Below are 13,767 nucleotides of genomic sequence, written 5' to 3'. Positions count from 1 at the left end.
TCATATTTCTTCAGACAGAATCATCATTTCTATTCATTTTCCACTGATTTACGCGATCTGATGATAATTAGCCGCTCCCTGGGCTGTCTCGGTGTGTTTACTCTTCCGTGCTCGCGCTGTGACAGAGAGACCTGATTCGTCCGTCGCCTGTCAATCATAACTGCGCATCATATTCCGCCCCGTCTCATCCTGTCACGTGTTTCCCTGCTCTTCCACGTTCAGTTCTCTCCACAGCAAACACAGAGAAACCTCTGGACCCACGAAATATCCAAATAATAAACACACGATTACGATAGTATATGGTTTGTATGTGATTTTCTTGAGATTTGGGGTATTTTCATAACAATAAAGAATGTGTACATCTGAAATTACAGCTCGTACCTGCTAAAAACATCTGTTTTGGTTCTGATTATCATGTTTATCGCGTTGAAATAATGCATTTTAAACCATACGAGTGTAAACTTCTGATATACGGTTTTCTGAGCGCACACAACCGAAGCACAAGGACAGAAAGCGGCTGTCACAGCATGGGAGTACTAAACCAAGTTCTCATATACACACAAGTTTATGTTAAAAACACACAAGTTACAAAAACAGTCGGTTATGTCTGTGAAGGTAAACAGCTGGGAAATAAATCGCATGTTTATTTTAGATATGTGTGGCAGCAGCAATATACATTAAATAAATCAATAAATCCACTGCTCTCTTGTCTCCGCTGAGGCTGGGACTCTAAATAGTGTCCTGTGCTCGTCTGTGCAGCCAAAGGCAGAACAGTTAGCATGCTTTGCTCAAACTTTCGCCATGGCATTAGAACTAGTACACCATTGTCGCTTGCGAAAACACAACAACGGGGCCGTGGGTGTAAACTTACAGATTAAGGGGTGGTAATGCTAAAATGAGATCCCTTTGCAACGTCACCAAGGGAGCGAAATCAGACGCGCTCGTTTTCTCAGACTGTCTTATGTAGCTTGATGCTAATGTTAGCTCTAATGCAGCTGCAGAACAGGTGCAGTTCTTCTTCATGATATATTTTGTCATAATAATTGACATAAGGTTGCAAGAAAATGTTTTGTTGTATTTTTTTAGAAATAGTGTTTCTAAAACCATTTACCACAGCAACATATTTTTTATACATTTACAAAAATGTTTTTAATATTTTTTTTTTAGTTTTTATGTTTGAGCTTAAATATCTCTATTATCATAACAGTCTGAGTAATTCTGATTCTTGAATAGTAAACTTTGAAGTGTCAGCTTTGTGAATATATGTTGATTATGTATCTAGTCAGAAAGACTCATGAGCAGCAACCTTTTTATTTTGGGTATGTCATTTGTGTCTCCATGCCGAAAATGGGGGAAAAATATAATGTAATTTAGTGGCGGCAGGAGCTGCGTGCTGCCGGTACATGTACAGTCAGACAAAACAACGTGCACATTTATCAAAGATGTGAGTGCGCGTACAGTCGTGGAAAACGATGTGTTCGGCAGTTAAAGACGTCTGTGGAGTGCGTGTAATGGGAAACAATGTGCTCAGTAATTAAAGAGGCAGGGCGGCGTTTCTGTTATTTGGTTTGTGACATCCTTTGCGGGAAACGCCGGCGCAAGGCTGCTCACAGCGCTTGGCCACGTGTCGCACCAGAACCGTTTTCAGGAACCGAAACTTAGAAATTGCTCACGGTTCTGGTTCTTTTCAAAAAACAGAACAGTTATCGGTTCCCAACCCTTTTAGTAGGATCATGAGGCACTAAAGACCAAAGTAATGACATGCCATCACATGGATTACATTTAAAGAAAATTAAAAATGGAAATCAACTTTTAAATTGTAATATTTCACAGTATTACTGTTGTTACTGCATTATTGATCAAATAAATGCAGCCTTGATGAGTGAAATAGACTTTTTTCAAAACCAAATAAAAAAACATACCAATCCCAAACTTTTGTAATCGCTTTGTCCATTATAACTATATACTTTCCACAATCCTTGTCTTCTGTTTAGGTGGATTACAGGTTAGAGTTTCAAGTGGAAAACACTTCAGCCATGGATCAACCTCAGAGCAACATCTCTGCTCAGGGGGAGGTCCCACGCACTCGTTCAGGTGAGTGAAATATTTCTCTTTTTTTTTTCTTCCTGTCATATGTTGTATATTCAAGTGAAAAGATTCTGACTCTATCTTTGTATGTTTAAAGGTCCTTGCATAAAAATGACCTGTTCTATTGGTAAAATTACTCTTGTCAGACATTTATTTATAAAAAGTTTATATATCACAACTTAAGAACCCACAGCTTTTTTTTTAAAGGTTTTATCTACTCTTAATTCCTGTAAGGCCTGTGCACACCAAGACAAATTCGCTGTGATAAGCATTTTAATTTGAATGAACGGCAGTTAATGCAGCATTAACATTCACATGGCGTCAGTGCAACTGAATTTTTTTTCACAGAGAGGTGTTAAAATCTCTTCTCCATTGCACTGTGAATAAAGACCAGCCTATACGATGCATGCTTTTGTTCACATGCCCAGAGCCGCTGCAGTTACATAAAACTATTGGTGACTTGGTGGCGCTTCCAAACAGATGATTTTGCTAAGCGACAGTGAATAGCAGAGGAAGAATCCTGTACTGGCTCTCTTGTCTCAGTACTCTTGTTTTTGGTGTTGCCTGATAAACACCATAGTGAAAACTAATCTAAATGGCTCTTAGAAAACATACTGTCAATACTGTTTGCACCACTTACTGTCAGAGAGTTTTTTTGCATTTGTGTGCAACCTGTTTGATGTTCGTTCGCATTGTCTGAACAGTGTGAAAAATGGATCAAATCTTCGTGTCGAACATTCGTATTGGTGCGAACAGGTCTTTAATTGGTCTTCTCATGTAGTTTAGTAGGAATCGGGCAAATGCTAATGTGCCAGCACAAAAGTAAAAGCAGCCCGTACCTTTCAAAAAGTTCAAAATGAGGCCCTGCATTCTAGTGTTTACAACTTGAATATTAAATAAAATCAAATTTGGTCTTCCAGTAAGTATGCTTTCTGTGTGTCACTCCAGTGTTCAGAGTGGACCTTTTCTGCTCTGGAAAGGCTGATGGAGAGGCTGTGCTAACGGTGCAGTTGAACCTGACTACACCAGTCAACAACTTCACAGTGCTCAACTTCAAACGCAGGAAAATGTGTTACAGAAGTAAGATATTTTCATACAGTTTTACCTTATTTCCTCCAATCCATCTTTGTTTCTGAAGATCTAGATCATAGTTTGTTTTATTTTCACTCTATTTTTTTTTCTGTAAATATGCTGTGAGTTTTGTGTGTTTGGCAGATTGTGTGCCAAGTTTCACATTGCCACAGACTGCAAAGATAATAATAACACAGGCTTTCTGTCATATGCTTCCCCAGTGGAAATAGCCAGTGAATTTATTCTCTGCTTATTTGAAGCACATGAGCCAAATTAACTGCCGGAGAAGAAAAAGAGTTTGTGTATGCCCCAATTTTCTCTCCCTTGTGGAATAACTGGGTCAGCGAGTGTATGCGGTGCTCAAGAAGATATTGTGTGTCTTACACTTTGTGTGGAAGGAGTGAGATTTTACTGCCCTGGCAGCAATTTACAAACCAAACATAAATGAGACCACAATTAACCAGTTCATGTGTTTAGATGAATCTCATGAGGCTCATCAAGACAATGTCACATTTCAGCCCAAAATCAAAAGAAAAAAGTAATATTTTCCTTAAAGGAAAATATTGTTCTCAATATCATAATCAAAGAAAGTAATTAAAGTGAAGTATGAACAAGAGTTGCTTTTATTGCCTTTGATTTGTATCAGAATCAGCATAATTTATTGCATTATAGTATCTTTTTGTGTAATACAATAAAGAGATATAATGAGAATTAAAGGGTTTTTGCTTGTCACATATAATTAATAAATATATACATACACATATATATATATATATATATATATATATATACACATACACATACAGACAGTAAACTGGTATATGCCTTACACTTTGCTGATCCTTCCCCTCATTGACTTACTTTGCAGGAATTGAGCAACCAGAGCCCCCCAAAACTCTGCCATTCCCAAACACAACCATACAGAGAATAGACCGTGAGTATTTCCGATTTATTATTTGGCCTTTTTAGTGAATGTGGTTCTACACTGAGACAGTCTTCACTCAGCTCTTGTAAACACTCTCCCCTCTTTTGGTCTTAGCGAGCAGTTCAAATGCTCCCACCACATCCACACGAGTTTTCTACATCAGCGTGTGTGTGTGCTGCATCGTCATCTTCCTGGTAGCCATCATCCTCGCTGTGTTACACCTTCACAGCATGAAGAGAGTGGAAATGGATGACAGGTGCGTGTATGCATGCACTTCTGTGTTTTATTGCTTAGTTAGTTTAACTGCACCAAAACAGTAGTGGTCTCGGTACTACTCAGTAGTTCTCAGTAGTATAGAGCAAATATATAATATAATTATAATAATAATTTTTATAGTGGTTCTGGTCATTTGCTGTGTGTGTGCGTGTCTTTTTTTATTGATTTTTTTCTATTCATTGTGGGTTGTCAGAAGACAGGAAAAAAAATCTCATGTCCTACTAATTTCATACCAGAGCAGGGTAGTTTCACTGTGTTTTTTCTGAAATTGAATTGGGCATCAGTACAAAGAGCTGTCTTTTTCAGCATTATAAAAGGTTGGTAGATTAGATTTTATCTGCTTCTATTTACAAGAAGAGACACAGAGCTGCGTTTATCTTCTAAAACATATCAACCTCAGAACAAGAATGTGCTCAGACTTCATTTTCTACCGGTGGATTGTTTTTGCTCCACAGCCTAAGTAGTAGGCCAGAAGAAACCAGAACTGTTTAATAATGATGATGATGAGTCGGTGACATTAGATCATGATTAGGTTCAATGAGTTTCAGGAGACAGGTTAAACCTGCAGCATTTTAGGTCTTTCTTCAGAGGCCTCAGTGTTTAACCTTTGGAGTTGGAGTCTAATGGCTTTAATTAGGACAATTACACAGAACTTAGTTTTTAAATGCACTGGGGTTCAGGGCCAGGTAAAACCCTACACCTTCTGAAAAAAACAAAACAAAAAAACAGATGATTTCATCATAAAAGAGGCTGTGAAAGCATTTAAAAATGAAAGACTGGTCTGTTTTAGTAAACAGATTTGAGGTTATTATAGTAAGTCGTGATATAAGCCAAAGTACCTTTCAAATTGGTGCATTTCAATTCCTAAATTAATTAATTTCCTCTCTCTAAATCTTTTAGCGTCAGCGACAGTGGAAGCTCTCAGGGTCTGTCTCAGCCGTCCACCCAGACCACCCAGTACCTAAGGGCAGACACCCCCAACAACGCTACACCTGTCACCAGTAAGACTACGACCACACCATGTCTCTCACCCCTGACCTCAGATCAGCGACTCTCTCAAACATCTCAACCATCTGCCGTAACCATCTGCACTCCTCTTCCATGTTTAAAATGAAACCAGAAACCAGTCAGAAACCTGTCTCTCCACCAGGAGAAGTAGCTCAAAGAGCAGATAAACATCACCAGGATGCTTTGCTCCCCATGGCTAAGACAGCAGCTTGTTAAATTGTTCTAAATTTCACACCTCTGGCTGCTTTTTGTCTTGTCGTGTATACACGAAATGTGCATTCCTTTATAAATGAGAAAATTGGAAACAAATGATTAAATTAGCTAAACTGGAATCAGAAGGTTGGAATAAACAGACAAACACATTCCCCCTCCACATTTTTGTCCATAAAGTTGGTCCAGCATTGATTGTTTTTGTGTGATCGAAATGAGTACAAATGTTTCTTGTGTATGCGTACTTATGAAATTGTCACGTCCCCTCACAATAGTACAAAAGTCATATGTTGGTCTCGTGGTATTTGTTCAATCCTTCACTGTCATTCGCTAGTGCCATCTTAGAGCCGTTTCTTCACACTTAGGTTGTTGTCTTTTGTTTCCTTTTTTTTCCACCACGAGAAGCTGACCACCTCCACTTCTTTTCCAACTTAGGACGCAAATAAGACCAAATCAACAGGAAGTTAACCTCCCTTCAACTTCCACTTAGTTGAAGTTTACCTGGTGATTCCGTGGGTCTTATATTCACAGTGGCCCCAGAAAATATCTAGACAGTTAAGTCACGAAATAAATGTCTCTGTGTCTTTTAATTAGATATGGAAATGTCAAATGGTACAAGACCTTTTTTATTATTATTTAGAACAAACATCACTTGACTCAGCCAAGAAATGTATTTTCATTTTAAGCAACTGGTGTCACTCCCTACATCCGAAAATGACTACTTCCCTCCTGTACAGTATGCGAAAAGCAATGTCAAATTAGTAAAATGTCCAAATACACAGCATTGTTAAAAAAAGGTAAGCAAAATTATGCCCCAGGACAGAAGTTGCTATATTAGCAAATGGCAGGAAACTGCAAAGTAGCTGATGTAGGTAACATAACAATTCCAACATTACTAATGTTATATATCCGAATTGTTTTCATACATACATCCCTGCATATAGAATGGTCTAGAAGTAACTTCTTCATCAGATGCGGAACATACTCAATAGTAAGCAATTTTTGCAACTAAGTACTTTAAAATGTTTAGTGATCTTGGTGTTAACAGATTTGCGCAATATTTAAGGCCAGCCTTAGCGAATACTGTCCCTCAGAGACAATCATGTTGTAAAGTTACAAGTTATTTTCATAAACCAGTGTGGATAGTTGATCTTGGCGATATCCGCTCCATTTTGCCCAGGCTGTGTACTTACATTGTGTGTAGTGCCTCCTAGTGGTCTTACATGCTTGGTGCACTAGTCTGTTTCATGCTTATACTATGTGTTTTCTTGTCTCACTCTTCTTGTGTGTGGAATAGCTCAGGCACCATCTGCCTGCTATGATTATTCATCCTTCATATACCTCTCTCCATCTTTCTTTTTTTCTCTCTCACTCCTCCTTCCCTCCACCTCTTCCTTCTTCTATCAGATGCTCATACTGGCTCTGCACCCATGCTCCAGCTTGCAGGCGCCTCCTTCCCTCACCCTGGTGCCCCCTCGCACGAAACCAAAAGTAAGTTCTGCTGCTGTGTAGCAGATAGAGAGAGCAACAGGGAATCATGACTTAATCGTGTTCATTAACCTTCTACCTTTAACCTGGTTTCTTCTTCACCATCACCATTTTTTTGTTGTTTTTATTGGTTTTCACTGAGCTCGTTCATTGGTTTACACTGTATCACAGTGATGCAAAGCACAAAGACGTGTTCTCGTTTGCATGACAAGAAGGTAAATCAGATAGCCATAGTAAATTAGTTCACCCAAAAAGGAAAATTCTATCATCATTTACTCACCCTGATGTTGTTCCAAACCTGTATGAGTTGAAGAATGTGGGTAACCAAACAGTTGACTTACCATAGTTTGGAAAAAAAATGCTATGGAAATCAATGTCTACCGTCGACTGCACTTTTTGCCTACACTAACGTAGAAAAATGTATCATTGTGAGTCTCTCATGCTCACGAAGACTGCATTTATTTAAATCAAAAATACAGGAAAATAGTAATAGTTTAAAATATTATTACAATTTAAAATAACTGTTCCAAATATTGATTTAATGATATTTAAAACAGACAGGCTGAATATGTAGAGAAACAAAACCCAGAAAACAAGCACATTTTAAATGGACATTAATATTCAACATGGAATTTTTTTTTTTTTTTTTTTTTTTTTTTTTTAGCAGCCATTACTCCAGTGTCCAGAAATCATTCTAAAATGCAGACCTGGTGCTCAGGAAACATGTCTTATTATGATGAGTTTTAAAAACTATACTGCTTAATGTTTTTATAAAAACTGTGATACATTTGTTTTTTATTTTACAGACCATGAGGACTGTGTAGAGTTGACTATCGGGAATGTTAGCAGTTTCACATTAGTTACCTATAATAACCACTTGGGGGCAGCATCATGCACATTTAGTCTAAATAAATCAGAACACTGGCTAGTTGTATTGTTAGTGAAAAGTGATATTTACATTTTGTTTTGTTTTCATAATCAAGTCACCTTTATTTATATAGTGCTTTATACAATACTGATTGTGTCAAAGCAGCTTTACAGTTATCAACTGTATTTATATAATCACTAATATAATGTTACCACAAGGCACAGTGAAGTATTGATTATAAACAGGGAAATTATTCAGACCTAAAAAAAACACATGCATGAGAGACAACGAAATTTAAACAGCTTTATGTTCTGGTATTTGTGCTCACAGTACATTTTGACATGTTTTTTTTTTTAATGTGTATTTGGCTTGTGTATTTTAAAGTACACTGCAGCTAAATGACAGAATAAAACACAGCTTTCTCTAAACATCTAATACAATTGACTGTGTATAACTGTGAGATAAAATCAGTTAAACAGCTAAACATGCTCTGCAAGAGTGACGCTGCAGTATTTGCCTTTGGCAAAGCTGGGGTTTTACTTCATTGATGAAGTGTCTAAATACTTCCAGTTGTTAAAATAACGCTGCAAACCTCTTTCATTCCATGAATCGTCTTTGTTTTGATTTGTCTGTTATTAGACAGGCTTTTAATTAGTTCTAATGTGAATTGTTAACACTTATTTTAATGCAGCATTTGTGTGTGTGTGTGTCTGATTTCAGGTTATCCCTCGCTGCGGATTGAGAAGAATGACTTGAGAAGCGTCACTCTCCTTGAGGCCAAGGCAAAGGTCAAAGACATCGCCATCTCCAGAGAGAGAGTCACACTACGAGACGTCTTACATGAAGGTATCTAATCCCACAAGCCTCATAGACACACATGGAAACCACAGCAAGCTAATACTGCTTTTGAAAGACTCGATTCTTAGTAGCCGTGTCTATCTCAGTGCCACTGAAACTTATATCTTTCTAATAGTGGTTCTTTTGAACGGCTAGTTCAACTGAAATTGCATCATGGCAAACAAATGTGTCAGCATCATTTGTCCGCTCAGCTTGAGGTTAGACACTTCCCCCTGCAAAATAATTTTGTTGGATCACACAAGAGCTGTGCTCCAGCGGGAAATCTGCACTCAAGCACTTAATTGGAGTCCAAACAGAAAAGCTCTCTGCTGGGCCTTGAGCCAGCACAGCTTTAGGCTTGCACAGAAGATGTTGACACAAATGTCATTACTAGTCACATAAGCTATACAACATAAACAAAATTCTGCGTCAAGAACCCGCCTTATTTGACTTGCGTTCTTGCAAAATCTCAGTGCAGTAATTCCCCTCTGTAGCATCTTTTTTCCATTAGTGAGACTTTCATCATGTACGTGTGGCCACAAGCTTGATGAAGCTGATTTATTATTTATAAGAAATTGTGTTTTAAGTGCTGACTTGGCAAACTAAAGCTGGTTAATCTGATTAAACCAATTTTATTGGACATTTAGGGAAATGTCAGATTATTATTATAATTTTTTTTTGAAGGGACATTTGCTTTTGTGTGTGTGTGTGTGTGTTTTTTTTTAATGACCAGCTTAATATGTTCTATTTGAACGGCCTTTATTTGAAGTGCAAATTTCAAAGTTCTTTTACTTATTAAATATTTGCTGCAATTGCTATGTGGTAATACCAAGGTCAAAAACACAAGAGCGTGGCTCCTTTTACTCAAAAATTTAAATTTGTTGTCCCAAATCGTATTACCTTTTCTTCTGTGCAACAAAAAAAGTGAATTTTTGAAGAATATCCTTGCTGCCATTTTCCATATAATAAGGGTAAATGAGAAATGAGGGCTGTCAAGCTCTGAAATGACAAAATAAGCAAGTGGTTCAAATGTCTTGTAAAATCATACGATAGCTATGTGTGAAGCACAGAACAAAATCGTTGTGTTAACCATTTAGTTTTTTGTTGTTGTTTTTTTTTTAACTGCTACTGATTATTTGTGTTTATATGTCTGGTAACTGATATACAGAACATATTTATATGATATACATAAGTTTATTTCAAGAATGAATTAACAGAATAACAGAAGCAGCAACAACAATATGAACAGTAGGACAAATTAAGTTTGATATTCCAGTTTTCAAATGGAGAACATAAATGACAAGGGACTCTATCAGCTTTGCATAAATGTAATCATTAGTTTTAAACTATAGTTTTAAAAGGTTTAGGTGTTGTTTGTTAGGTTGAAGAGTAAAGAAAAAGTTCAAAAGTTAAATTAAAAAGTAACAAACAAACCAGAAAATAAAGTTGCTCCATTTTGAATGACATCAGAATTATTCATATTTTTGTTACAGTCTAGAATATATTATGAAACGCATGCTAACAGCATTTTTAGTGTGTGTGTGTGTGTGTGTTTTAACCATTTGAGGGGTTTTGTTTTATTACAGGGAGTAGTGTGCAAAGGACATGCAGATCTCATGAACACATTTGTTGTCACCCAACAAATTTAACACATTTATTACAATACATTACTTAGAAAATTAATTTCCATTGAGCTGTAAATACGTAGTACGATCTCTAGTTGTAATTATTGCAGATCATTGACTCTGTTCTGTGAACTGGATCAACTGACTGATTGAAAACATTTGAATAACATCATTGCTACTTCTGTAATGAACGCTCCAAGGAGAGCTAGGGATGTTTAACTTTAACAAACTTGTGAACTTTTCAGAACGCAGCAATGCAGATCAAACTGATCTTGCGTCGCTGTTCACATACTTGCGTAGAGTACGTTTTGGGCCTAATGATGTAAGGACTATGCCATTACCGAGTTGGGAAACTTTGCCTTTTTATTGTAAAACAGAGTGTATGTTTTAATTGACCACAAATTTAAACAGGTTAAGACGATCAGTTGATTCAGAGCACAGAACATGTCTCTAAAACGTTACATCTCAGGACATTCTGTGCTTAGTTTCTTGACAAAACTTAAGCAATCAGTAAAAACGTCTACCAAGAAAATCCCCCAGTCCAGCATAATGACCATGTCTGTCTCAACTGCAGTTTTCCTCCCATTTAACCAGTTTATCATAAACTACCTTAAAGCGACTGAAAGCTGCAACGGAAACCCAGCCGGTTGCATAATGTGTAATGCAATGTTTATACTTTTTTTTTTTTTTTTTTTTTTTTTTGAAAGGTTAGATGCAATTGCATTTGTTGTTCTGCATTGCAACAAAGAAACACCATCCATGGAACAGTTGGACAATACTTTTGTTATTTACCAGGACATTTCTATGAATTCACTTTAGAAAATTTGAATTACTCATTTTAAGCTTTATAAACCATATTGAATGCATTTCAGTGTATGCTGGCTGCTTCTTGTCAAACCAAATCTGCTCATCCACATCAAGTATTAGAATTCTGGTTTTAAAGGTCATGAGTACCATATATGCACAGTATCACACCTCGCATACCTTTATTTCACAAAATATTGTGACCGTTTTCCCTAAAGCTCTTTTGACATTTTTGGTCTATGATTATTGGTCTTGCATTCATTTGTGTTCCTATTTAAATGGAGGACAACTCAACAGTAATCACAAGCAGGAATTAAAGCGGACTTCTACATCAGCAAGCTGACTTGGAATAAAGTGGCATGTTATAACAAGCATGACAGCACAAGAGGGAAAAAAGGATCAGATAAGAGGGAAAAGTAGTAGACAATGCGGTGCTGGCCCCTATCAATAGTAACACTACCCCTAAGTCAGCCTACTCTGAGCTCCACTGCTCTGTAAGATGCGCTGATCCATTACATTCTTAAGTGTCATCTGAGCTTATGGGAGCCGCAGCTATGTCGAACAGCAGTGGAAAGTTGAGAGACTGTCCTGCGCCTGCTGGTATATACATGCTATGTCTATTCTCTGAGGTCATCCAGGATACCTGTTCATACCTGCTGTGCTTTTCACCATGCAAAAGTTGGCATGTTGTTTTATCCCAAAGATGCACTGAAACTAGAAGTGGATTACATCTAGCAAGATAGATATTTGTTCTTTTCATGATTGATATTTGAAAAATATAAATGATAATCCGGTCCTCTAACCCTAACACTGTTCATTGAAACAGATTCATTGAGACTGATTCATTTATTATGTGAGACAGTCTGCGTATATTTCTATTAACTGAGATACCGAGATTTCATAATGTCAGCTGTTTTCTTAAAGTTACTTTTTTTTTTTTTGATCCTCAGGGACCTTTGGCCGCATTTTTCATGGAGTCTTGCTTGACGAGAAGGACCCAAGCAAAGAGAAACAAGTCTTTGTGAAAGCAGTGAAAGGTAAATCCTCTCTTTTAACTCAAATTTGATGCCTCCCTTGAGTAGTTTTCTAAAATGAACCATTTAAAATAACTTTCCCAACAGGATTAAAAAGAACTGTTTTCTCAGGAAAATCATGAGGGATTGTTTGTGATAATGAGCCTCGTTGTGAAATTCCAAAGTTCATAATACAAGAATGAAACTGGAGTTTCTCTAGAAAATGCAAATGCCATGAGAAACTTCAGCACTTCCCGTCACACTGCTCACCCCTTCATTTGCCCTTGTGCCCTGTTTACCCAGCGCAGGACTGGTGCCAACCACCAGACAATGCCACTGTACCAGCCTCTGCTGGGCCAAGCTGTTCGGTTTCCACTCCGGCCCTTTCACACGGGACAGGAAACCATACACGTTTACCCATACACTCCAAGTATCCGTCAAAAGCTGTTCTCCAAGATTAAGCCAGACCTCTGTGAACTCATTCTAAATGTGTTCACTCATCCAGCAATCTGTGAGACTGGCTGAAAGGCGTTAGGCTGTTTTTAGAGCAATCAAACTTTCTCAAGTGCAAGGTGGAGGGTTGTTCAGGACCTGCATGCACCTTTTACTAACAAGGACTTGCCTGACGGGGCAAAACCGATCAAATAAGATCCAACAGAGCGTTCACTTGATTTAATGTTCTTTTAAATGGATAGTTCACACAAAAATGGGCATTTGCTTACCCACATTTCATTACAAACGTGTATGGCTTACTTTCTTCTTTGGAACTCATGGTGCATCTAAGATTATCCTGGCTATCTTTTTCTTTATAATGAATGAAAATGAGTACCGGGGCTCCAAAAATGCTGACAAATACATCATAAAAGTAGTTCATATGCCTTGTGAAAGCATTGTGTGTGGAACAATCTACATTTTTTAATTACCTTTTTTGCCTTTGCATTATTTTTGAAAGTTATAGTCCCTGTTCATTGTAACTGAAAAAAGCAGAAAGAGTATGATATGAGTTAAATGAAATAATGACACAATCTTTTACATTTGACAAAATGTTCAAACATTTCCTCTATTCTTTAGTGCTGCTTGACATTTAGGATCTGGCTTTTTCCAGATGTTTGAGGGTTCACTTTCTTTCTTATTTTGATTGGTGTGTGGAGAGATGACAAGACTTTGTCAGTTGATTCTGTCAGGTTTCTCTCACGATTGGGTTGTCCAGGTTTGCGACACACATCCCTGACACTTTGTTCTTGCATTTTGCTGTGCAGATCACGCCTCAGAGGTACAGGTGACCATGATGCTTACAGAAAGCTGTAAACTACGGGGCCTTCACCACAGGTGAGTTACAGCCACCATGTGCTGCTTTCTTGACGCTTGAAGAACTTCATCTTTTGCACAATCTGCCATATCATTCTCCCTTTATAGAAACCGTGAGTTTTGTACAGAATCATTGGTTTTATATTTGCTATGTATATATATATATATATGTGTATGTGTGTGTGTGTGTATATGTATATGTGTGTATATATATATATATATATATATATATATATGTGTATATAT

At 37.4% G+C, this 13,767-nt stretch overlaps 1 protein-coding gene across 2 annotated transcripts in view; it reads left to right on the top strand.

The window, feature by feature from the left end:
* The window catches only part of LOC107752642 (tyrosine-protein kinase RYK-like), a 57,853-nt gene that overhangs the window by 30,232 nt on the left and 13,854 nt on the right, over positions 1-13,767 (top strand). The window contains exons 3-11 of one of the 2 annotated variants that reach the window (XM_016568667.1): positions 1,995-2,094; positions 3,037-3,168; positions 4,028-4,093; positions 4,199-4,340; positions 5,261-5,361; positions 6,986-7,069; positions 8,655-8,780; positions 12,151-12,237; positions 13,473-13,542. In XM_016568667.1, coding sequence (XP_016424153.1) covers positions 1,995-2,094; positions 3,037-3,168; positions 4,028-4,093; positions 4,199-4,340; positions 5,261-5,361; positions 6,986-7,069; positions 8,655-8,780; positions 12,151-12,237; positions 13,473-13,542 — 908 coding nt within the window. The remainder of the gene's footprint in view (positions 1-1,994; positions 2,095-3,036; positions 3,169-4,027; positions 4,094-4,198; positions 4,341-5,260; positions 5,362-6,985; positions 7,070-8,654; positions 8,781-12,150; positions 12,238-13,472; positions 13,543-13,767) is intronic. The other variant, XM_016568668.1, reaches the window with a different exon arrangement.

The sequence above is a fragment of the Sinocyclocheilus rhinocerous genome, unplaced genomic scaffold (genome assembly GCF_001515625.1).
Source record: "Sinocyclocheilus rhinocerous isolate Xijiao unplaced genomic scaffold, SAMN03320098_v1.1 scaffold1733, whole genome shotgun sequence".
NCBI lineage: Eukaryota > Metazoa > Chordata > Actinopteri > Cypriniformes > Cyprinidae > Sinocyclocheilus > Sinocyclocheilus rhinocerous.
This window is presented reverse-complemented; position numbering and strand designations above follow the sequence as displayed.